This window comes from Artemia sp. Qi Xiang Cuo, chromosome 14, assembly GCF_049724085.1.
Source record: "Artemia sp. Qi Xiang Cuo chromosome 14, ASM4972408v1, whole genome shotgun sequence".
Lineage (NCBI taxonomy): Eukaryota > Metazoa > Arthropoda > Branchiopoda > Anostraca > Artemiidae > Artemia > Artemia sp. Qi Xiang Cuo.
Genome location: NC_142807.1, coordinates 15708499 through 15735109, shown reverse-complemented (window position 1 = coordinate 15735109; position 26611 = coordinate 15708499). Strand labels below are relative to the sequence as shown.

At 33.9% G+C, this 26611-nt stretch overlaps 1 protein-coding gene across 3 annotated transcripts in view; it reads left to right on the top strand.

Moving 5' to 3' along the window:
* The window catches only part of LOC148944197 (uncharacterized), a 167097-nt gene that overhangs the window by 81396 nt on the left and 59090 nt on the right, over positions 1-26611 (top strand). For all 3 annotated transcript variants that reach the window (XM_089100607.1, XM_089100605.1, XM_089100606.1), the window contains exon 4: positions 11655-11732. In XM_089100607.1, the coding sequence (XP_088956733.1) occupies positions 11655-11732 (78 nt within the window). The remainder of the gene's footprint in view (positions 1-11654; positions 11733-26611) is intronic.

Sequence of the window (26611 nt, the reverse complement as noted above, 5' to 3'; positions counted from 1 at the left end):
TTTTTATATTGCCTAAAAAAATCATTAAATCAGCGCATAAATCACTAGATTATTGAAGAAAATCACTAAATCAACCAAAAATCAACAAAATCTAGTAATTTTTCTCACCGGATGACAACCCTGCTAAGAAGCTTCCTTATTCTTCATAAGCCCTAGTCCCTGTTCTATGTCATATAATTTCATGTTTCCTAACCCTGGATGGTGAGTTTCTGAAAACTTTTTAACAAGTCTAGCCGAAGATGTTTGATTTCCTCAGTGAAAATTTCAACAGTTGTCTTTTGACGTCATAACGTTCCATATCGAATTCTTTGTGTCCCATCAGCGCAGTTCAGGGACTAGTATTTCTTCTCAAGTCTGCACAAAGCGCTTCAGCCGGCTTATAACCGGACAGCAAGAAGTCTTTCGGAGCTTCAGTTGAATGGAGGCTTTGTGCAGGCCTTGGTGCAATTAGGTCACTGTTGTTGTATGGTCTTCGGCTCTTGGCGATGCTCTCTCCGTCAACAACAGACGGAGATGGGACATTCTTCATGTCCCATCAGCGCAGTTCAAGGACTTTATTTCTTGTCAAGTCTGCACAAAGCGCTTCAGGTGGCTTATAACCGGACAGCAAGAAGTCCTCGGAACCTGCAGTTAAAACGAGGCATTTTGCAGGCCTTGTTCCATCTAGGTCACTGTTGTTGTATGGTTTTCGGCCCTTGGCGATGCTCTTCTGTTAACAACAGTCAATAATGAAAGAGCAATCTAAAACCTTTTACCTCTTATTAATTATATATTCATGCCTCAAATGCTAAGCTACAATGAGGAGACAATTCATAGAAAATAATACAGCTAGGAAGAGGTTATTCAGCTAAAAAAAAACACCAAACAAACAAAATCCAGAAAAAAAATCCATCAGTCAAAATCCCGCGCAATTCTATGTCGTATACTAGGCTATAATATCCCCGATGGGTACCACTCCAAGGTCAACCTGCCGCAGTTTTTGGTTGGGAAAACTCGTGAAAGATCCACCCAACGCCGCTATGACGCCACACAAGCAGGGTTTTCCTTCCCGGAATAGGAACAAAGGAAGGAGCTTATGACATAGTGAAGATCCTACACTCTACCCCCCACCACGGGAAGAGATCGAGTTTTTTATGCCCAGCCTTTCCTCGGCCTGAAGTTTGCCAAGGAGTATCTGCCACATGTTAGACCAGTGGCATCTGTATAGGTGTGCCTTTACAAGAGGGAAGGGAGGGTCTAGGGGTATGCCCCTCTCAGATTGACCAGAACCAGCCCCCTTCCCTGGGAAAACTGAAAAAGAATTACCTAAAAGACACTTGGGGTTTTGGCATCCATTCCTGGGGAAATCCTCAGATCCCCCCCCCCACATAGGACCAAGCCTATGTTAACCCAAGCCTATAGTTGTGTACGAGAAAAAGAGGGTTTTCTCTAGGAAAACTAATGTGGTAAGTATAATAGTTGTTATGCTGCAGTTATTATGATCTATAACGGTGAAATATCTAAGCGAGCCCTAATAAAACTATTAAAAGTGCGTTTGTTCGGTAAGGGGCTTTGATTACCAAACCTCGATCTTTGGGTGTTTTGGTTTTTAACTTACTGTATATCTTTTTATTGAAATAACATCTATTTTCATCTCCCCTCTCCAAAAAAAATGTCTATATTTACCAATGTTAATACCAATTACCACATGTGCAAAAAGAGCCCCCTAATGTGCAAATATATAGCCCACATTTGTTTTTAATTATTATATTTTCATCATTTTTTTGTGATATTTCATTAGGATTAGTCAGAGAAACAGGTGCTACTTAGATGAAGAACTCAACATAGGCGCTATAACAGAACAGTAGCCTACGGATGCTTTAGTAATATTTTTGCTGTTCAGAATGGGTCAAGAAGGAGGGTTTGCCTCTTTTCTACCTCAGATGGATTGGCGCCGTGGCATTTTTTTCTGATAGTAATTATAATATAAATGACATTCAGCCTGGGGTGGTGTTAAGTTTCCCTTAGAAATTATAAATTACTGATTGGATGAATAAATTTCATCCATCACCGTCACCATTGCTTACGCTACGTTTCGGCTTAATCTATGTGACCAAAGACACGTTCTATGTATCAGATTAAATAAAAAAAAATAACTTTTTTAAACTGAAAGTAAGTAGTGACATTAAAACTTAAAACGAACAGAAATTATTCCGTATATGAAAGGGGCTGTCCCCTCCTCAACGCCTCGCTCTTTACGCTAAAGTTTTTATTGTTTTAAAAAAGAAAGTTGTGAGACAGAGTCAAACTTCAGCGTAGAGTGAGGCGTTGAGGAGGGGACAGCCCCTTTCATTTACGGAATAATTTCTGCTCCTTTTAAGTTTTAATATCGCTCCTTACTTTCAGTTAAAAGAAGTTGTTTTTTTTTTTATTTAATTTAGGAACGTTTTTGAATTAATGCAGGTTTTGATTTTAGCTCACCGTATATGAATGATTAAAACGAAATTTGCATATTAATTTTGCTTTTTTTTGGTAAATAGCTTTCTCGAAAGTTGTTTAATTTTATTTACGAACGTTTTTATTAGTAATAAATTTACGTAACTTAAGAATTAACTTACGTAACGAACTTCTATATTCGTATATTTTTTTTACGTAGATTAGGGGGTTCGCCCCCTAGTCAATACCTCGCTCTTTACGCTAAAGTTCAAATTTTGTTCTGATCAGGGGCGGATCCAGGATTTTTTTAGGGGGGGGGGGGCGCAAAATAGGTTGATCCGAAAAAAAATTAGGGGGGGGGGCAATATAAGGTTATCCGATAAACTTGCGTTATGAACAAGTTTAATTAACGCAAACTTGAGTTAATTAAGTAAATTACACTACTTTAGACTACGCTAGGGGGGCGCCCCCTCCCCCTGCATCCGCCACTGGTTTTAATTCTTTAAGAATGACCCCTTAATCACAAAGGCCGTTAATTAGAATAAATAGCTCTTATGAAATTACTACTAAAAAAAAACTTTAGCGTAAAAAGCGAGGTATTGACTAGGGGGAAAACCCAATCATATACGTAATAATTTCTGTTCGTTTTAAGTTTTGATGTTGCTCCTTAGTTTCAGTTGAAAAACTTGATTTTTTAAATTTAATTTCTGATCGTTTTTTCAAATAAGGCTGGGAAATCCGGCGCCCCCTTCATAGCAATGTCCCTTCCCCCATGGAAACTTCCTCCATGTGAAGATCCTCCCAAGTAACATCTGACTCCCCCCCCCCACTACCTAACACATTTTGCATGCAGACCCGCTATACTTTATCCCCATCCCCCTAATGTGCAAATATATAGCCCAAATTTGTTTCTAAAGTATTATATTTTCATCATATTTTGTGAAATTTCATTAGGATTAGTCAGAGAAACAGGTTTAACTTAGATGAAGTACTTAACAAAGGTGCTAAAACAGATAAGTACCCTCGTATTATTAACAAAAAATATATTTAGCCATCAAAGCGAAGAATAGTGGCACTTTTGTAAATGTGTACTACCTGCCACAGTACGGGATCATTGTACATAGGAAAGACCCTTTTTGCAGGGGTGAACTCCCAAAATTCCAAAAATATCTAAGGATTTTTTGTTGGGTGATGTGTGAAAGCACCCAAAAAGTGATTTCTAGGCTAAACTTTCACAAATTCTCCTGAGGTCTTAGGAATATATGTTTTTGGGGATTCACCTGAGATGTCACGTTTTATAATCTTAAGGAGGCCCTAGACGGTCAATCATTTTGATCAAAAGTTTTCGTCAATACATTGACATGTGCTTCAATTAATCTTCAATCGACCCTTCAATCTCGACTAAAGCTAATCTAACACTGCTTTTGATCCAAAGGATTGAGTCATTCAAACTTTCTGTCAATCATCGTCAACGCTTGACTCCAGCGTCAAACAGGTTCCTAGACGGTCAATTATGCTTGAGTCAATCGACTGACGGAAGCTTTTGATCAAAATGATTGACCGTCTAGGGCCTCCTTTAGACAAACAGACAGTAAAAGGCTTTTTGTTTGTAATTACGATAAAATGATATTTATGAAAATGGTAGATCCAACTATTAAGAATCGGAAGAAGTGGAGTATTGAAATGGCTAAAATTATAGAAGTTTCAAGAAAAGACACGTGAATATAAATACATTATTAAATTTCTTACCTTTTCTTGTTGAACTACTGCTGCTACTGCTACTAACTCACTGCAGAATCAAGCCGTCTGAGGCCAACACAGCTATGCAGGATCCTCCTCCATCGAAATCTACTCGAAACCTCCCTCTTTACACCCTTCCAAGAAGTTCCGATTTCCATTAAATCCCTCCTTACGACCTCCTACCATCCAATTCGGGGATAATCTGATTTTTGTTTGACCCTAAATGGTTGACAAAAAAGGACGATCTATGGCATCTGTTATTCTTGTTCCGCAGAACGTGGCCTAGTCATCCAACTTAGCCATCCTAGGTTCCTTTCTTTCAAAAGTTTATTAGTCCTATGATTTTATTCTTAAATAAAGACACAGAAATCGGAAGCGGAAGTGCGGCATTTCGCTTTTTTCTCATTCTTGTCCTTTCTATTTGTATTGTGTTTGATAATTTAGGGGATTCCCCGTCTCTCATATGGACAGGCCTTTTTTTTAATGCAAGTTGTAATGTGTTTTAATTTTCTTTTTTTTATGCATTAAAGTATAATTGAATTGTGAAAGTATTGTAATTAGGACGTATTCAGGATTTTCCTTGGGGGGAGGGGGTTAAAAAAGGATTTTTTCGAGGAAGAGTTACAAAAAAAACGTTTTTACGAGTCGGACAAACATTTCGGGGAGGAGGGTTGAAACCCCCTAACCCCGCTAGATACATCCTTGATTTTACTCTATTAATTTTCATTCGAATACTGCTCAAAGAGGGTCCAAAGTGGAATAGAGTCCCTTACGGGTCTTGAATTGGGTTCCAAATCTGGAATAGATACATTTCGTGCTCAAGGTTTCTAACCATTTTCTGAAGGAAGTATTTTCCATTTTTTCGTAAATTCTGAATTTGGTGTAGGCAACAGATCGTTGTGCATGAAAGGGGTTTTTGAATCCATTCTCCATCTAACAATTTTACGATTTTACAATCTTTCCTATAGTTTCGTAGATTTTTCATATAATCAATCTATTTAAGTTTTCGTTCGAATTTGGAGTTACTTTTCAAAATCAGTTTCTGGGTACATGCCTGATAGCAAATAGTGTATTTTGAAGTATGTTTGCTCTTTTGGGAATTATTCTCGAGCCTACAAAGAATAAAAAACTAAATCCAATGCACTGCAACAATTTCTAATAGAATCAGACGTAAATGGGGGTGTGCCAAGTTGCATCAGGTTAAGTGTCTATAAAGCGGGAGGGGTGCCAAGTTTTAGGAGTCACGTACACAAAGTAGCGCGTGCGAAGCGTGGCAAAAATGTGCCAAGCGTGGTGGAACTATGCCAAGCATTTCAGGGACTGTGCCACGTGTGACGGAACTTTGTGGCACACATGGTGCTCCTAGATGTACACCATTTGGCGGAAAGTGGATGACCCTTGGTGTAAAGCTTTCTTTTGTGCTTCCAAGGGTAAATATCTCACCTTGGCTAAAAATGACGGTCTGAAAACTTGAATACAAGTCCTGTTACGCCACTAAATAATTCAGAAATTTGTGTTAGCGTTTGAGAATCTACAAACATTTTAGTCTGGGTTTCAAATATACTTCGAATATTTACGTCAAAAATTGCTTTACAAATTAACTCATATTTTAGAATGCATTATCAGCAACTTTCTGGGTCTGTTTTGGATTCATTTCTACTACAAAAATTCCATAGACACGCTACCTAAATATCAACTTCCCCTTTAGTCCGGGCGCCACGTGAAGCTATCTGGCTTATTTCCAAAAGTAAATGTTGTGTCAGGTATAAATTTTCTGAGTGCACAAGTTTATAGAATCAATATCAGTGATTCTGATTTGCTCGGGTCCAGCTTTCCAGAGGGGCGGCATCATAGAAAAAACTTGCTTAGAAATATATAGTTTTGTCGAAGTTTCTGAATGATAAGAATCGAAACATGGCCAATAACTTTGAGGCTAGGCCGCAATCCTGCAGCAAGAAAAGTCTTCCATTTACAAAAGAAGAAAAAATCTAAATTTAGGCTTTTTGGATGTTTTCCAAAGTAAAGCTATGTTAAATACTTCTGACAGAAATTAATGTTAGGCCTATATTTTGATTTCAAATTGAATTCTGGTCCTAAAGATAAGTTTATCTTTAAGTTAGCTATTTCAATTGTATTTGAATGGGAAAATTTTTAGGCTGGAATTTGAAAAACCTAGTTTCAGTTTAATTCTCAGCTCACTTGGGGTTTGGGGTCTAGGCTAGACAGAAACGCGGTATTTTTTCCACCTTCGAAAAGACAGAGGAGTATAACCTAGGCTAGTTTAATATATGGGTAGGCTAATTCAAACTGAATTGCTGCTAATTCAACCAAAACTACAATATTTATTCCTATTAAGCAAAATTCTGCTGTCTTTTTGAAGATAGAAAAATACCATGTTCCTTACTGGTTCAGGCCACAACACTCACATCTCCAGGGCCTGTCCCTGAATCTCTTCTTTGGTGAAGCTGCAGATTAGCTACCCCTGATAAAAATATCTTATTTTTACTAAAACTTGATTTATAGAATCTAGAGTTAAAAAATAAATAAAAAATATTTTTTACTAAAGCTTGATTTATAGAACCTGGAATATGTACAGAATCCTGTCAATGACAATTTTTTTTTATTTATGGTAGGAATTTTTGCAAGTAACGATTGAAATATTTGGATACAGTATTGAATTCTGAATCAAATGGGTATTTTTCTTTCTTAGTTATCGTTTTATGTTAGTATATTCTGAGTTAACCAATAAATTGGTAAAGTTTTTCAAAAGGTATGGCTTGGGGTATGGCAGTCCTGTGCTGGTCCTGCATGGAAGTCATTCAGTTACTGATTTGGAGGGAGAGAATTTCATGAATTATATTTTGTTTTAAATAAAACATTGACAATTTAAAAACATAAGCAAGCGTTTGCAAAGCTGACATCAAAATCTGACAAACTAGAGCCATTTTAAGTATTCTTTTATTGCTTATATATTACTATGTATGGTATATTCTTGACAGGCAACTGATTACAAGCAGTACAACTTCATTTTTTTATAACTCTAAAGTACCAGTGGCAGTATTTCTGCCTTGTGTGCAACTTCTTTACTGACTGGGTCAAAGGCCCTGAGGATAATGAAAGCTCCAATTTTACTATCTTTTGAAAGTAAAATGTCTACCTTTGTTCTAGCCTGTTTGCCGGGATTGCTTTCCAATTCAGAGGAAGGGTAGCTTTAACAATGCCATATATCGATACAAATTGCTGTACTGTAAGTTTTCTAAGAGAAGCATGAGCACATCCAAGGAGATGCCATATAAGCATACAATGACAAGATTGTCACATTTTCACTTTTCAAAGCTTCCATCTATCGTTTTCTAAAATTTCCAATTACAATTTAGTAAGGTTTTCCTTAAATTCTTTTAAAGTTTAAATGGTTAGCAAAAACTGGGTCCTTTTGGTTAATTTTGGCATCTTTTAGTTTCTCAAAAGGTATGGCAGTCCTGTTCTGTTCCTGCATGGAAGTCATTTAATTACTGATTAGCAAAGTAGCAAACTGAGTAGCTAAGTCAACATGAAAAGTTGACAAACCAGAGCAATTTTTGGTAATGTTTTTATTGTTTTACAGAGTGCTGTGTATGGTATTGACAGGTATCTGACTATAGGCAGTACAACTTAATTTTTATAACTCTAAAGGGTCAGTGGCAGTATTTCTGCTTTTTCTGCAACTATTTTGCTGAGCAGCTAAAAGGCCCCGAGGATGATCAAAACTCCAACTTTACTATCTATTGAAAGTAAAGCTTCTAGCTTTGTTCTAGCCTGTTTGCTGGGATTGCTTCTCTTATTCAGAGGAATAGTAGCTTTAACATGTTATTAAAAAAAAAAAACAAGTTTTTTTAACGGAAAGTAAGGAGCGACATTAAAACTTAAAACGAACAGAAATTATTCCGTATATGAAAGGGACTGTTCCCTCCTCAACGCCTCGCTCTTTACGCTAAAGTTTTTTATTGTTTAAAAAAATAAAGTTGTGAGACAAAGTCAAAATTTAGCGTAAAGAGCGAGGTGTTGAGGAGGGAACAGCCCCTTTCATATACGGATTAATTTCTGGTCGTTTTAAGTTTTAATGTCGCTCCTTACTTTCAGTTTAAAGGAACTTGTTTTTTTTATTTAATTTCTGAACGTTTTTTAGTTAATGCAACTTTTATTTTGGCTCACCGTCATTGAATAAGTAAACAAAATTTGCATAAAAATTTTACTTTTCTTTTGCTAAATGGATGTCTCTAAATTTGGTTATGCCGTAATTTACAAATTAACTTACGTAACTAACTTCTATATTTGTATATTTTTCTTCTAGCAAAAAATACAAAGTTGCAGATTTTTTCAGATATGAGCTTTAAACCTATGTAATAGGGTTTTCTGATACGCTGAATCTGACAGTGTGATTTTCATTAAAATTCTTTCACTTGTAGGGGATGTTTCCCCCCTCTTTAAAAAATCGGGTAAATTTTCTCAGGCTCGTAGCCTTTGATAAGTAATACTAAACTTAATAAAATTTATGTATTTAGAATCAGCATTATAAACCCATTCTTTTGATACATTTATTGACACCAAAATTCCGTTTTTAAAAGTTTCGATCACTATTGAGCCGTATCGCTTGTTTTTTTATTGTTTTTTTTATTACGTATATGTTATGACGTATATGAGGGGGTTCTCCCCTTAGTCAATACCTCGCTCTTTACGTTAAAAGTTAAAAACAAATTTAATTCACAAACTCCTGAATCACAAAGGCCGTTTAGTTAGAATAGATAGCTTTTTTGAAAGCACTAAAAAAACTGTAGCGTAAAGAGCGAGGCATTGACTTGGGGGAGAACCCCCTCATATACGTTATAATTTCTGTTCGTTTTAAGTTCTAATGTTGCTTCTTATTTTCAGTTGAAAAAAACTTGTTTTTTTTTTAAATTTAATTTATGATCGTTTTTTAAATAATGCTTGGAAATCCGGCGCCCCCTTCATAGAAATGTCCCCTACGCCAAAGAAACTACCTTCACGGAAAGATTCTTCCGAGTAGCCCCCTCCTCCAGCCCCATCCTCCAGAAAAAAAACCCTTCCTGAAAATGTCTGTATACTTCCCAATAACCAATAAATAATGATGGTAAGTCCGGCGCCCCCTTCATGGCAATTTCCCTTCCCCCATGAAAACTTCCTTCATGGACAGATCCTCCAACATAACCCCTGACCCACCCACCCCCCTCACTACCAGAAAAAAATCCTCCTGAAAACGTCTGTATACTTCCCAATAACCAATACTAGAGCCTATGTTAACATTGGGTAAAGTTCTTAGCTTTTAGCCCTCCCCCGGGGACTTCGAAGGATTAAGTCATCCTAAAAGACATATTTATCATATTTTCGACATTGCGGATCAAAATGGCTATCTCAAAATTTTAATCAGATGACTTTGGGAAAAAAATGAGCGTGGTAGGGGGCCTATTCGCCTTCTATTTTTTTTGGTCACTTTAAAAGGGCATTAGAACTTTTAATTTCCGTTTCGATGAGCCCTCCTACGATAATCTGTGCTCGCTGGCTTTATACAATCACCCCTGGAAAAAAAACAACAAATAAACACGCACCTATGATCTTTCGTCTGGCAAAAAATACTAAACTCCACATTTTTGCAGATAGGAGCTTGAAACCTCTACAGTAGGGTTCTCTGATACGCTGAATATGATGGTGCGATCTTCATTAAGGTTCTATAACTTTTAGGGGGTCTTTCCCCCTATTTTTTAAAATCAGCCAAATTTTCTCAGGCGCGTAACTTGTGATGGGTAGCACTAAACTTGATGAAAGTTATATATTTGAAATCAGCATTGAAATCTGATTCTTTTGATGTATCTATTGGTATCAAAAACCCGTTTTCTAGAGTTTCGGTTACCATTGAGCCGGGTCGCTCCTTACTTACAGTTCGTTACCGCGAACTGTTTGATTATTCTAATCCACCATTTGAAAGAGTTGGCCTCTCTTAGCATAGTTGAAGAGCCAGAATCGTGTCTGTATATGGGAGAAAAGCTGATACCAGTACATCTTATCATGAAAAACATGGAGTCAGTATTAGTAAATTCTATAGGATTGATCTACTGCATTAGTGGTTGTGATACAGTCATCTTTTTGTATTTGAAAGGGAATCAAACTTTAGTTGGTGCTGCAGAAAAATCTGTAATGACAGAGCTCATGGTAAATATTTATTCCATTATTCAATGCAACATCTCAAATCTGCCAAAATATGAGGAAGACATTACTAAACTATGTCAAAAAGTGGTGCTTGGGTGTATGGTAGAAAAACCAGTGAATCCCTGACATTGTACAATCTGCAAGTGTATTTATTCCAAAGAAAAGAAAGATGTGAAGTGTTTGCCTCCTATGGAAAGCTCCTTTGAATACCACATAAAACGTGCCCTTCTACAGTGGTCTCTCATTATAAGGCAATATTCTTAAGCTATTTGTGCATAATTCACTGGATTTTGGATGAGCTTTTAGCGAGTCTGAAGGAGTGGTGGTTCCTGTAATCCCCAGTTTGCTACAATAGGAGGCAAACTTAAGATTTTTGGCTATTTTATGGTGGAAAATTTTGAAATAAGTCACTGAAAAGTTTATTTTCTTATATTTGCCTGTTACTAACCTATTTTAGCCAGCAAATAATCAAATTAAAAAGTAACTTTATGTAACATTATTAGTAACATTATTAAATGATCAAATTAAAACATAAAAAGTAATCAATTAAAAAGTAACATTATATGCCATGAAGGAGCTTAGTTTTCCAGTTTAGCCTCAGTCATTACCCTGACAGGGTACAAAGGTCATAGGTACAAAGGTAAACTTCACGAATACTGACCAAAGCAACACCTATTGTTATGCTTTGTTGGGTGGCATTTTTTTTGTCTGCTAAAGTCAGTGATCAGATGAGTTTATTTGCATCCAGTTATTTCTATTCTGGCATGCTTTGGCACTCTGATTACCTTATTGGTTTAGAAAAAATTAATGAAACATTAGCTTCGTTAATTTTTCATCAGTTAAAGCATAAAGTTAAGAATTTACTCCTGTTACATCACCAAAAATTAAACATTTGAAATTTGCGGGTCATGCCAGTGCTAGCGGTCACGGGTCCTGACAGATTCGTGATAAGCAGGGTCAAAATGACCAGAATCCGTTCTCCAACAATTTGTACCTTTTACAACATGGGGGGGTCAAGATTTTTGCGCTTGGCGCCTGGACTACTTTTTCAGCTAGATCCTATTATTTATGCTATTTCAGCTTGTTTCACTTGGAATTGTGGCAGGGGCGGATCTGCAATTCAGGTTTGAGGAGTGGTAGTGAAACTTCGGCTCCTCCGTTGGTATTTTTCATCCCTCCACCTTTGCAGTTTATGCAAATTTTGACCGTGCAGAGGGTCACGTGCCCCTAAAACCACCCCCTGGAACCGGCCCTGAATTCTAGCGAAGCTGTTTTGTATAAACACTTTTATATTTCAGGAGCGGCAAAATGCCCTAGATTCGAGCCAGAATTATATTCCAGTGAGGATTGAATCAAATCAAACTCCTAAAGTTGAGGTAAGTGAACGTGTATTTCTTTAGGTTTTCTGATCGTTTCTACTTTAAAGTACCATAAAGGGCATAAAAAATTTTTTTGCGCCATGGTCTATTAATACCTAAAACACATAATTTTCTTAGGTTTTTCTTTTGTTGTTTCAAAATTATAAAGCTTTTATGACAGTAGTGTATTTTCATCTTTTGAGAATTTTTTTATATTTTTCTTTTGGTTGTTTCAAAATTATAAAGCTTTTAGGACAGTAGTGTATTTTCATCTTTTGAGATTTTTCTGAGATTTTTCTTTTGGTTGTTTCAAAATTATAAAGCTTTTAGGACAGTAGTGTATTTTCACCTTTTGAGAATTTTTTGATATTTTTCTTTTGGTTGTTTCAAAATTATAGAGCTTTTAGGACAGTAGTGTATTTTCATCTTTTGAGATTTTTTTTGAGATTTTTCTTTTGAGATTTTTCTGATATTTTCTTTTGGTTGTTTCAAAATTATAAAGCTTTTAGGACAGTAGTGTATTTTCATCTTTTGAGATTTTTCTTTTGGCTGTTTCAAAATTATAAAGCTTTTAGGACAGTAGCCCATTTTCATCTGTGTTACTGTTAACGTGAAATCTGGTTAATGTCGACATTCACAGATGAATGTCTAAAATTCTTTTTTCTCTGCTTGGATTCAATTAGCTTTGCTAGTCACCTGTTTCAGTCTAACGCAAGTTATGATGATAAAAGCTAAAGTTAGGTTAGATTATGTTAGTTTAGGTTAGGATAAAGTTGGTTATAAATATTGGAAATGGGTTAAAATCCTAAGCTAACCAAACCTAATCTAACCTAACCTGTCATCATCAAACCTTGCATTAAATTAAAAAAGTTGACTGGCAACGCTGACTAAATCCAAGGAGAAAAAAAGGTATTTCGGACATTCTCCGGTGAATGTCGACATTCACGAATTTCGAACATTCACAGTAACATTACTACATCGAACTATGAATACAATTCCACCAAACTAATTAGCTGTATTAGAGAACGCATTTTGTTCGTAAGAATTCAAAGATTATGAATCTGTTGATTCCCAATGACAACAACATCTTCAATGGAACGGTAAACTGTTTTAACCTGTTCGTACCGTATGTTTTTAACTTATTTTTTTGCTGACTTCTCACTCATGTTTTTCTTTTAAATTTGGCACCCGCTACTACAAAAACTGTATAATTGCAAGTGGACGTCTTCTTTGTTGAGAATTAAATCCCAATTTCCCAATTTTTAGGATATTATATGGTTGTATAAATTTCCACTTGACCAATTCAAAAAACAGATATCATTTTCAGTGTCCTTGGTACTTAGGTTGCTTTATAATTGGCAAAATACCATCCAATTCTCCTCAGCTTCTCCAAGAGGCGTAGGTAGTTTTTTCAGGGTCTGGGGTAACGTCAGTTTTTGCCACCCCTCCCCTAACAATGTAAATATTTATTTTGTCTGAACTTTCGATAAAATTTCTGAGCAAATTCTTTAGAGATTTCAAATGGAACACAAAATTCATAGCCAAAACTATGCAGAAGCTATAGCCTAGCGGAATACATTTTTCGTTTTCCCTTTTTTTTTATAGAAAAGTAAAAACAGAAAATGGATTAAAAAAGATTAGCCCGATTATAAGTAAAAAAGAAAAGACCTGAAAACTGAATTTCGTAAAATAACCTAAATGCATTAATTTCTCAATTAATTTCCTCATTATTATTGGTCACCAAGTGATATTTCCCAGGATTTCAAATAATTCTGTAGGGTTTGTTTGTATTCTTATCATTCGATCGTAAGATTAAGATAAATGCCTTACATATTAAGAAAAAGTTTTCCTTTTTATTCGAGTTATGCCAAGGAATCATTGCTTGTATCTTCTTACAGGATAATGCTATAAATTTAAATTTTTTTTTAGTATTTTGATAAGACGATATAGATAATCAGCAGGCACGTACATACTTTTTTTTTGGGGGGGGGGGGGGTCAATCCTAAAAAATGTAGGGGGGAGGGTCGTATTTTTCAAAATGTAAAGAGTGGGATTTTTTTAAATATTTTTTCTAAAACACCAAAAATAGTTTTTTTAATTTATCGGAGGGGAAGGCCCCGCCCCCTACCTGCCTAAGTCCCTGATAGGAGGTACATAAAGCGATGCAATTTTTGCTCTTTCTCATTACTAGTCTTGAGGAATCAATTTCACCTTTTCTGACACCTAATGGTTTTGGTACTTAATAAAGCTTGCATTTATAAATCTAACTTGTCCAACCAAACTTGAGTCGCTTGACGCTTAAGCCATTCAGCTCTCTTTGTAAATTTAATATCTCTATGGATGGACACATGGGTGTACATAGCTTCTGGTCTAGAGGGGGGGGCAGCCAATTCTATGATGAAGGGTGGGGGGAGGAAGCTAAAGTTATATTGTCAGTTCACAAAACCTTACATTGCCTGCAAGTTCTATAATACCTATGAAATCTTTATTAATAAGTAATCACCAAAAATCATCAATAAGCTTCAGCATTAATCTTCTTAGATTAGCCCTAAATCTTTCCAAGACATTATGGATAATTGCTTCTTGTTTGATTTTTATTCTGTCATTTCGGCTGTTTATTTCCAACTTTTTCAACCATCTACCTTTTATCAACTCCTTTTTTAGCCATCTACCTTTTTTCAACGGCCTTTTCAACCTTCTGCTTTTTCAGCCATATCTTGTGAAGTCCCTTTTAAACTTGATGTCCTTGGGGGGGGGAAAACGCCCCCCCCCCCGCACCGGACGCCCCTTTGACCGGTAGCATTTTGGCTCAAGTTTTAGAATAAAAACACTCAACAAATCTTCCAAAAATCATTCGATTAAAGCTAAAAATCACTAAAACAGAAATCATTCAAATTGAGTCTCTATTGGTTTTTATTCGAATGCTTCTAATTTGTATGTTCAATTAATTTAAAATTTTTGTTTTTAAATTCATTTTGTATTTTCTATTTGTTTAATTTTTAATTCAATTCTTAGGTATTTTCTATTCTATTATTTTCTCTTTTACTTCACTTTCAACTATTGTTTCTATTCTATTTAATTTTAAATACTGTAAGGAGATTTTAAAATCAGCTGCATTTTTTTTAAACAACCGTGTTCTGTTAAAGAAAAAACAGATAAAAAAAAAACAGAAATAGCTTAGCTGTTATTATCTGTATTCTCCTGTCCCTGTTTTTCTGAAAATTAGAACATACAAAAACGTTTTGTTTATCTATTGTGTTTTATTCTTTTTTTTTTAATAAATAGAACCAGTACCTAAGCATAGTACAGAACGTAAGATTTAGGTAGTTTTTTTTTTTTTTTTTTTTTTTTATATATATATATTTTTTACTTTAAATGCTTATAATTCAGCTTACATATTATGTTGCATGTAAAATATATAATAAGCCATAAAGATCAAATTAGATTTATTTGTGATTTATTATATAAATTTATTATACATTCTTTTTATGGTACTTCTGTATTATACGCCACTCACTCAAGTTCGCGCTGTGTAAAACTCTAGAACAAACCGGTTTCTTCGTTATTTTTTTGTTACTTTAGAAACAAATTTGGGCTATATATTTGCACAGTAGGGGGGTGGGGTAAAGTATAGCGGGTCTGCATGCGAAATGTGTTTATTGTTCTGCATATATTATGAAGTAAGAATTGTAAGAGTAAGAATTGTTTTCTAACTTCAAACTGTCCAAATATTTTAACCCCGCCCCACCCCTAATTTGCAAATATATAGCCCAAATTATGTATTTCCCATCTATTCTGTCACTTGTCTTTGTATTGTCTCACGCTAAGCTGATAGAAACTAACAAAGAAACCGATTTTTTTCTCGAGTTTTACACAGCATAAACTTGAATGAGTGGCGTATAATACACAGGTACCCTTTTATATATATTAAATAAAAAAAACAGATTTTTTTAACTGAAACTAAAGAGCAACATTAAAACTTAAAACGAACAGAAATTATTCCGTATATGGAAGGGGCTGTCCCCTCCTCAACGCCTCGCTCGTTACGCTAAAGTTTTTATTGTTTTAAAAAATAAAGTTGTGATATAAAATCAAACTTTAGCGTAAAGAACGAGGCGCTGAGGAGGGGACAGTCCCTTCCATATACGGAATAATTTCTCTTCGTTTTAAGTTTTAATGTTGCTCCTTACTTTCAGTTCGAAAAACTTGTTTTTTAATTCAATTTATGAACGTTTTTGAATTAATGCAGGTTTTGATTTTGGACCACCGTACATGAATAATTAAAGCAAAATTTGCATATTAATTTTACTTTTTTTTTTCGTTAAATGACTTTCTCGAAAGTTATTAAATTTTATTTACGAACATGTTATTTTTGTTTTTATTAGTAGAAGGGGGGGGGGTACCAGCCCCACGAGAACCACGTGGTTTATGGTCCTTATTTGGGCATAGAGTACCTAGGGGAAATGGATTTCTGAGAAATTGATTGCGTAATCAAAGTGTGTCAATGACCTAAATTTCCAAAGGTGTTGATGTTGTTGTTGTTGTAAGTGCACACTCTCAGCGAATCTCAAGGTCGATGTTGTTTTGGGCAAGTGCACGCTCTCAGCGAATATCAAGGTCAATGTTGTTGTTGTTGTTTTAAGTGCACGCTCTCAGCGAATGTTAAGGTCAATGTTGTTGTTTTGGGCAAGTGCACGCTCTCAGCGAATGTCAAGGTTGATGTTGTTGTTGTTGTAAGTGCATGCTCGAGGCGAATGTTATGCCGTCCAGGAACTTGGAACACCTGTGCTGTCGACCTCAATTCCCCTATCGTGAATCAATAATTCCCCTTAGAAACAACAAATTAATTCCCCTTTCTTGACAGATCAATCAACCAATGACATCATCTGTCAGACTTTAAAATTTTCGACTAGAAACGATTCTCCAGGAATAGATCCAAGTCATTAATGTCTTTGCCTCGGAAACAACTCTACTGGTCGAACTCCAAAAGATATTAATGACCAACGCCATGGAAACAATTCTCCAAGAAACATCTTAGCGATGAATTGTTTTAGCGTGGGAATCAGGTTAGGTTAGTAATTTGAAATGCGTCAGCGCAGAGATGCCAAAAACAAAAGGAACACGCTGAAATTACGTTTAGGGATTATTTGGGCGAAACTGTTTTAGACAGGTTATGGAATTATTTCGGCAAAACTGTTAGAGACATTTTAAAACATGATTTAAAAGATGATTTTAGAAGAGGATTTGAGGGTGAAACTCTCTGACCGTTATAATACACAAGTTCCATTTTAACAGTGTTGTGAGGTCCACAACCATAACCCCAAAGGGTTCCGATCCCCCACCCCAACCCCGAAGGGAGCGCCCCAACCTCAAACGGACCCCCCGCCACCCCAATGACCACCCGGCCCTCAAGGGTCCCACAGACCCTCAATGGCTCTCCCCGAGCCCCGTCTTTCGTTGATGTGTGTTGTCTGAAACTTATGATTTGGGATTCTTAGTCTCTCATAGGCGTTTGTTGTCTTAAACTTATAGTTAGGGATGAATAATTTGCTATTTCAGGCTTTTTTGAGAAAAGGTTTTTCAGTATTTCGTAGGTGAATGTTGTCTGAAACTTATGATTTGGGATATGTAAAGTACAAATTCGGCTTTTCTAAGCTATATTTTTTAGTCTTCCTTAGGTGTGTGTTGTTTGAAACCTATGATTTGGGATGGGTGGATGTCTTTTTTTGACTTTTCTGAGCTGGATTTCTTAGACGTTCATAGGTGTGTTGTCTGAAACTTAGGATTTGGGATGGTTAATTTGATATTTTTGACTTTTTCTGAGCTAGGTTTCTTAGCCTTTCATATGTCTGTGCTGTCAGAAAATTATGATTTGAGATTTGTAGTTTGCTTTTTGGACTTTTCAGAGATAGGATTTTTAGTCCCCCATAGGTGTTTGTTGTCTGAAGCGTATAGTTTGCAATGAGTAGTTTGTTATTTCAGGCTTTTTATAGTCAGATTGCTTAGTATTTCGTAGGTGTGTGTTGTCTGAAACCTAGGATTTGGATTGTGTGGGTTGCTATTTTTTGACTTTTCATAGCCAGATTTCTTAGTCTTTCGTAGGTGTGTGTTGTCTGAAACCTATTATTTGGATTGTGTGGATTGCTATTTTTGACTTTTCTGAGCTGGATTTCATAGCCTTTCGTAGGGATGTGTTGACTGAAACCTATGATTTGGGATGAGTGGTTTGCTTATTGGACTTTTCAGAGCTGGATTTTTTAGCCGTTCATAGGTGAGTGTTGTCTGAAACCTATGATTTGGGATGGTTAATTTGCTATTTTTGACTTTTCTGAGCTAGGTTTCTTAGCCTTTCATAGGTGTGTGTTGTCAGAAAATTATGATTTGGGATGTGTAGTTTGCTATTTCAGGCTTTTCTGAGCTAAGGTTTCCTAGTATTTCGTAGGTGAATGGTGTCTGAAACCAATAGTTTGGGATGAGTAGTTTGCTATTTCAGGCTTTTATGAGCTAGGTTTCTTAGCCTTTCGTAGGTGTGTGTTGACTGAAACTTATTATTTGGGATTCTAATTTGCTATTTCCGACTTTTCATAACCAGATTTCTTAGTCTTTGGTAGGTGTGTGGTGTCTGAAAACTATGATTTGGGATGTGTGGGTTATTTTTTGACTTTTCTGAGTTTGATTTCTTAGCCGTTCGTAGGTGTGTGTTGAATGAAACCTATGATTTGGGATGGTTAATATGCTATTTTTGACTTTTCTGAGCTAGATTTCTTAGCCTTTCATAGGTGTGTGCTTTCAGAAAATTATGATTTGGGAGGTGACGTTTGCTTTTTTGGACTTTTCAGAGCTAGGATTCTTAGTCACTCATAGGTGTTTGTTGTCTGAAACTTCGAGTTTGGGATGAGTAGTTGGCTATTTCAGACTTTTCTGAGCTAAGGTTTCTTAGTATTTCGTAGGTGAATGTTGTCTGAAACTTATGATTTGGGATTTGTAAATTACTATTTCGGGCTTTTCTGAGTTAGATTTCTTAGTATTTCATAGGTGTGTGGTGTCTGAAACCTATGATTTGGGATGAGTGGTTTGCTTTTTGGACTTTTCTGAGCTGGATTTCTGAGCCTTTCGTAGGTGTGTGTTGACTGAAACCTATGATTTGGGATGTGTAGTTTGCTATTTTTGACTCTTCTGAGCTAGGTTTCTTAGCCTTTCATAGGTATGTGTTGTCAGAAAATTATGATTTGGGATGTTTAGTTTGCTATTTCAGGCTTTTCTGAGCTAAGGTTTCCTAGTATTTCGTAGGTGAATGTTGTCTGAAACCAATAGTTTGGGATGTGTAGTTTGCTATTTTTGACTTGTTTGAGCTAGGTTTCTTAGTCTTTCTTTGGTGTGCGTTGAATGAAAACTATGATTTGAGATACGTAGTTTGCTATTTCGAATTTTCCGATCTTGATTTCTTAAACTTTCATAGGTGTGTGTTGTCTGAAACCTATGATTGGGATGAGTGGTTTGCTATTTTTTTTTTTCTGAGCTAGATTTCTTAGCCTTTCATAGGTATGTGTTTTCAGAAAATTAATATTTGGGATGTGTAGTTTGCTATTTGGACTTTTCAGAGCTATGATTCATAGTACATCATAGGCGTTTGCTGTCTGAAACTTTTTGTTTGAGTTGAGTAGTTTGCTATTTGAGGCTTTTCTGAGCTAAGGTTTCCTAGTCTTTCAAAGGTGAATGATATCCGAAACCTATGATTTGGGATATGTAAATTACTATTTCGGGCTTTTTGAAGCTTGATTTCTTAGTCTATAGTAGGTGTTTGATGTCTGAAATCTCAGGTTTGTGATGAGTGGCTTACTACTTTTGCCTTTTCTGAGCTGGATTTCTTAACCATTCATAGGTGTTTGTTGTCTGAAACCTATAGTTTGAGATGACTAGTTTGCTATTTTTGACTTTTCTGAGCTTGGTTTCTTAGCCGTTCATAGGTGAGTGTTGTCTGAAACCTATGATTTGGGATATGTAAATTACTATTTCGGGCTTTTCTGAGTTGGATTTCTTAGTCTTTCATAGGTATGTGTTGTCTGAAACCTATGATTTGGGATGTATGTGTTGCTATTTTTTCACTTTTCCGAGCTGGATTTCTTAGCCGTTCATAGGTGAGTGCTTTCCGAAACTTAAGATTTGGGATTGTTAATTTGCTATTTCCAGCTTTTATTAGATATTTTTCATAGCCTTTCATAGGTGTGTGTTGTCAGAAAATTATGATTTTGGATGCGTAGTTTTCTATTTTGACTTTTCAGAGCTAAAATTCTCATTAAACCTTTGGTGTGTGCTGTCTAAAACAATTGTTTTGTGTTAAATAGTTCGCTGTTTCAGGATTTTCTGAGTTTAATTTTGCAGGCTTTGAGATGACAGTCTCTTTAGGTAATTATGATTTGACATCTATAAATTCCTCTTTAGGGCTTTTCTGAGTTGGACACTTCTAAATTTTTCCGTAGAAGATAGGAAAAGTTATACTATGATTGTGATTATTTTCCATGAAGATAAAAAGTTTCACTTTAATTCTAAATTTTCTTAAATTCAATTCCGACCTTTCTCATAGAGATGAAAAAAATTAAAGTTCTGTTCCAAATATTTTCCCGGAAGAAGAAAAGTTCAACTTCGATTCTGAATTTTCTCAATGAAAATGAAATAAGTTATTGGTCACATCTATTTTCCAAAAGAATATACAAATTTTCACTTCAGTTCAGATTTTTTTCTCAATGAGATGAAGAAATTTAAAGTTCTGTTCCAAATTTTTCATAGAAGATAGGAAAAGTTATACTCTGATCGTGAATATTCAAGTTCTATTCTGAATTTTACCAAAGAACACAATTCAATTCTAATTTCCCGAATAAAAAATTTAAAGTTCAATTCTAAATTTTTTGGTGGAAGATAGAAAAAGTAATACCATACTTTTGAATATTTTCCCGGAAGATAAAAAGTTCTACTTCAATTTTAAATTTTCTCAACGAAGTGAAGAAGAATTCAAGTTCTCTTCTGAATTTTACCAAAGAACACACTTCAATTCTAATTTCAACAGAGAAAATAAAAATCTTCCACATCAGTTCTTTATTTCACAAAGACATAAAGAAATTTAAAGTTCAAGTCTAAATTTTTCGGTGGAAGATAGAAAAAGTAATACCATGCTTGTGAATATTTTCACGGAAGATAAAAAGTTCTAGTTCAATTTAAAATTTTCTCAACGAAGTCAAGGAAAGTTCAAGTTCTCTTCTGAATTTTCTCAATGAAAAAGAAATTAGTCATTGATCATTTCTATTTTTCCAAATAATATAAAAATTTTCCACTTTAGTTCAGATCTGGCTCGAAAAGATGAAAAATTTAAAATACTGTTCCAAATTTTTCACTGAAGATAAAAAAGTTCAAGTTCTCTTCGGAATTTTACCAAAGAACACAATTCAATTCTAATTTCTCCAGAGAAAATAAAAATCGTCTACTTAGGTTCTTTATTTCACAAAGACATAAAGAAATTTAAAGTTCAATTCTAAATTTTTCGGTGGAATATAGAAAAAGTAATACCATACTTGTGAATATTTTCCCGGAAGATAAAAAGTTCTAGTTCAACTTAAAGTTTTCTCAACGAAGTGAAGAAAAGTTCAAGTTCTCTTCTGAACTTTACCAAAGAACACACTTCAATTCTAATTTCTCCAGAGACAACAAAAATCTTCCACTTCATTTCTTTATTTCACAAAGACATAAAGAAATTTAAAGTTCAATTCTAATTTTTCGGTGGAAGATAGAAAAAGTAATACCATACTTGTGAATATTTTCACGGAAGATAAAAAGTTCTAGTTCAATTTAAAATTTTCTCAACGAAGTCAAGGAAAGTTCAAGTTCTCTTCTGAACTTTACCAAAGAACACACTTCAATTCTAATTTCCCCAGAGAAAACAAAAATCTTCCACTTCAGTTCTTTATTTCACAAAGACATAAAAAAATTTAAAGTTCAATTCTAAATTTTTCGGTGGGAGATAGAAAAATTAATACAATAATTGTGATTATTTTCACGGAAGATATAAAGTTCTAGTTCAATTTTAAATTTTCTCAATGAAGTGAAGAAAAGTTCATGTTCTCTACTGAATTTCACCAAAGAACACAATTCAATTCTAATTTCTATGGAGAAAATAAAAATCTTCCACTTCAGTTAATTATTTCACAAAAGACATAAGGAAATTTTAAGTTCAATTCTAAATTTTTCGATGGAAGATGGAAAAAGTAATACCATACTTGTGAATATTTTCACGGAAGATAAAAAATTCTAGTTCAATTTAAAATTTTCTCAACGAAGTGAAGAAAAGTTCAAGTTCTCTTCTGAACTTTACCAAAGAACACAGTTCAATTCTAATTTCTCTAGAGAAAATAAAAATCTTCCACTTCATTTTTAATATCCCCAACTAAATGCAGAAATTTAAAGTACCTTTCTAAATTTTTAAATGGAAGATAGAAAAACTAATACTATGACAGGAAGCGTTTTCCTTAAGGGTCAAAGGTTTTACAATATTTATAATTTTTCTTTAATTCAGTTCTGATTTTTCTCAAAGAGATGAAAAATTTAAAGTTTTGTTCCAAATTTTTCATAAAAGACATAAAAGGTTATACATTATTCATGAATATTGAACATGAAGATAAGGAACTCAATTTTAATTCTGATTTTTCTTGAAAAAGTAAAAATTGTTTAAGTTCTCTACTGAATTTTTTAACAGAAGAGAAATACGTTAACTCAATTCTTAATTTTACCAATGAAAATGAAAAAAACCTTACACTTCAGTTCTTAATTTCTCAAAGGAATATAAAATTTAAAGTTCAGTTCTAAATTTTTCTGTAGAAGATAGGAAAAGTTATACTATGATTGTGATTATTTTTCAGTGAAGATAAAAAGTTTCACTTTAATTCTAATTTTCTTAAGTTCACTACCGATTTTTTGCAAAGAGATGAAAAATTTAAAGTTGTGTTCCAAATTTTTCATAGAAGATAGAAAAAGTTATACATTGATTTGAATATTCGACATGAAGATAAGGAGCAACACTTTAATTCTGAGTTTTCTCGAAGAAGTGCAAAATGTTCAAGTTCTCTTCTGAATTTTCTTAAAGAAGTGAAAAAAGTTAGCTCAATTCTGAATTTTACCAATGAAAATGAAAAAAGCTTCCACTTCAGCTCTTAATTCCTCAAAGACATAAAAAGTTCAAAGTTCTCTTCTAATTTTTCCAAAAAATAAAAAGGCTCCACTTCAGTTCTGGTTTTTTTCTCAAAGAGATGAAAAATTTAAAGTTCTTTTCTAATTTTAAATTAAATTTTAGCTCCTTTGTCTTATGGGTTTACCCATCAAATTTTTAAATTAGAAAATGAGTGACTCGTTCTATTATTAAAGACAATCGTTCAAACTCGTTCATCTAACCTTCAAAACAATAGGTTAGGTTAGGTATAAATAAATATTAATAAATAAATAAGAAACATTTCTACATGTTTAAGTTAGGTTAGGTTAACTTATCATGAGTGCTCATGATAATTTAACCTAACCTTTTCCGGCGAGTATGGTTAGGTTAGGTTAGACTAGATTAAGTTAGGTTAGGTTAGGTTAGCCTACGTACGCTTCACTTAGGTTAGCTTAGGTTAGGTGAGAGACATGCAAAAAGTTAGGTGTATGATTAGGTTAGGTTAGATTAGGTTAGGCTAGGTTAGCCTACGTACGCGCGCGTACGTAGGCTAACCTAGCCTAACCTAACTTAATCTAACCTAATCATACACCTAACTTTTTGCATGTCTCTCACCTAACCTAAGCTAACCTAAGTGAAGCGTACGTAGGCTAACCTAACCTAATCTACCCTAACTTAATCTAGTCTAACCTAAGCTATCCATACTCGCCGGAAAAGGTTAGGTTAACTTATCACGAGCACTCATGATAAGTTAACCTAACCTAACCAAACTTAAACATGTAGAAATGTTTCTATTTATTTATTAATATTTATTTTTACCTAACCTAACCTATTGTTTTGAAGGTTAGATGAACGAGTTTGAACGATTGTCTTTAATAATAGAACGAGTCACTCATTTTCTAATTTAAAAATTTGATGGGTAAATCCATAAGACAAAGGAGCTAAAATTTAATTTAAAATTAGAAAAGAACTTTAAATTTTTCATCTCTTTGAGAAAAAAAACCAGAACTGAAGTGGAGCCTTTTTATTTTCTTGGAAAAATTAGAAGAGAACTTTGAATTTTGTATGTCTTTGAGGAATTAAGAACTGAAGTGGAAGCTCTTTTCATTTTCATTGGTAAAATTCAGAATTGAGCTCACTTTTTTCACTTCTTTAAGAAAATTCAGAAGAGAACTTGAACATTTTGCACTTCTTCAAGAAAACTCAGAATTAAAGTGATGCTCCTTATCTTCATGTCGAATATTCTAAACAATGTATAACTTCTTCTATCTTCTATTAAAAATTTGGAACATAAATTAAAATTTTTAATCTCTGTCCAAAAACTCGGTAGTGAACTTATTAATATTAGAATTAATGTGAAAATTTTTATCTTCACTGGAAAATAATCACAATCTTAGTATAACTTTTCCTATCTTCTATAGAAAAATTTAGAACTGAACTTTAAATTTTTTATGTCTTTGAGAAATTAAGAACTGAGGTGGAAGGTTTTTTCATTTTCATTGGTAAAATTCAGAATTGAGTTAACTTTTTCTCTTCTTTAAGAAAATTCAGAAGAGAACTTGAACAATTTGCACTTCTTCGAGAAAACTCAGAATAAAGTGGAGTCCCTTATCTTCATGTTGAATATTCACATTCAATGTATAACTTTTTCTATCTTCTATGAAAAATTTGGAATAGAACTTTAAATTTTTCATCTCTTTGAGAAAAATCAGAACTGAATTTAAGAAAAATTATAAATAAAGTGAAACTTTTGATCTTCATGGAAAAAAATCGCAGTCATAGTATTACTTTTTCTATCTTCCATCTAAAAATTTAGAATAGAACTTTAAGTTTCTTTATTTCTTTGGGGAACTTAAAACTGGAGTGTAAGATTTTTATTTTCTCTGGAGAAATTAGAATTGAAGTGTGTTCTTTGGTAAAGTTCAGAAGAGAACTTGAACTTTTCTTCACTTCGTTGAGAAAATTTTAAATTGAACTAGAACTTTTTATCTTCCGGGAAAATATTCACAAGTATGGTATTACTTTTTCTATCTTCCATCGAAAAATTTAGAATTGAACTTTAAATTTCTTTATGTCTTTTGTGAAATAAAGAACTGAAGTGGAAGATTTTTATTTTCTCCATAGAAATTAGAATTGAATTGTGTTCTTTGGTGAAATTCAGTAGAGAACATGAACTTTTCTTCACTTCATTGAGAAAATTTAAAATTGAACTAGAACTTTTTATCTTCCGTGAAAATAATCACAAGTATGGTATTAATTTTTCTATCTCCCACCGAAAAATTTAGAATTGAACTTTAAATTTCTTTATGTCTTTGTGAAATAAAGAACTGAAGTGGAAGATTTTTGTTTTCTCTGGGGAAATTAGAATTGAAGTGTGTTCTTTGGTAAAGTTCAGAAGAGAACTTGAACTTTCCTTGACTTCGTTGAGAAAATTTTAAAATGAACTAGAACTTTTTATCTTCCGTGAAAATAATCACAAGTATAGTATTAATTTTTCTATCGACCACCGAAAAATTATAATTGAACTTTAAATTTCTTTATGTCTTTTTGAAATAAAGAACTGAAGTGGAAGATTTTTGTTTTCTCTGTAGAAATTAGAAATGTATTTTGTTCTTTGATAAAATTCAGAAGAGAACTTGAACTTTTTTATCTTCTGTGAAAAATTTAGAACAGTATTTTAAATTTTTCATCTCTTCGAGACAGATCTGAACTAAAGTGGAAAATTTTTATATTATTTGGAAAAATAGAAATGATCAATGACTAATTTCTTTTTCATTGAGAAAATTCAGAAGAGAACTTGAACTTTCCTTCACTTCGTTGAGAAAATTTTAAATTGAGCTAGAACTTTTTATCTTCCATGAAAATATTCACAAGTATGGTATTAATTTTTCTATCTTCCACCGAAAAATTTAGAATTGAACTTTAAATTTCTGTATGTCTTTGTGAAATAAGGAACTGAAGTGGAAGATTTTTATTTTCTCTGGTGAAATTAGAATTGAATTGTGTTCTTTGGTAAAATTCAGAAGAGAACTTGAATTCTTCTTCACTTCGTTAAGAAAATTTAAAATTGAACTAGAACTTTTTATCTTCCGTGAAAATATTCACAAGTATGGTATTACTTTTTCTATCTTCCACCGAAAAATTTAGAATTGAACTTTAAATTTTTTATTCGGGAAATTAGAATTGAATTGTGTTCTTTGGTAAAATTCAGAATAGAACTTGAATATTCACGATCAAAGTATAACTTTTCCTATCTTCTATGAAAAATTTGGAACAGAACTTTAAATTTCTTCATCTCATTGAGAAAAAAATCTGAACTGAAGTGGAAATTTTTATATTATTTTGGGAAAATAGATTTGATCAATAACTTATTTCATTTTCATTGAGAAAATTCAGAATCGAAGTTGAACTTTTCTTCTTTTGGGAAAATATTTGGAACAGAACTTTAATTTTTTTCATCTATATGAGAAAGGTCAGAATTGAATTTAAGAAAATTTAGAATTAAAGTGAAACTTTTTATCTTCATGGAAAATAATCACAATCATAGTATAACTTTTCCTATCTTCTACGGAAAAATTTAAAAGTGTCCAACTCAGAAAATTCCGAAATAGTAATTTACATATCCCAAATCATAATTTTCTGAAAGCACACACCTATGAAAGGCTAAGAAATCTAGCTCAGAAAAGCCTGAAATAGCAAACTA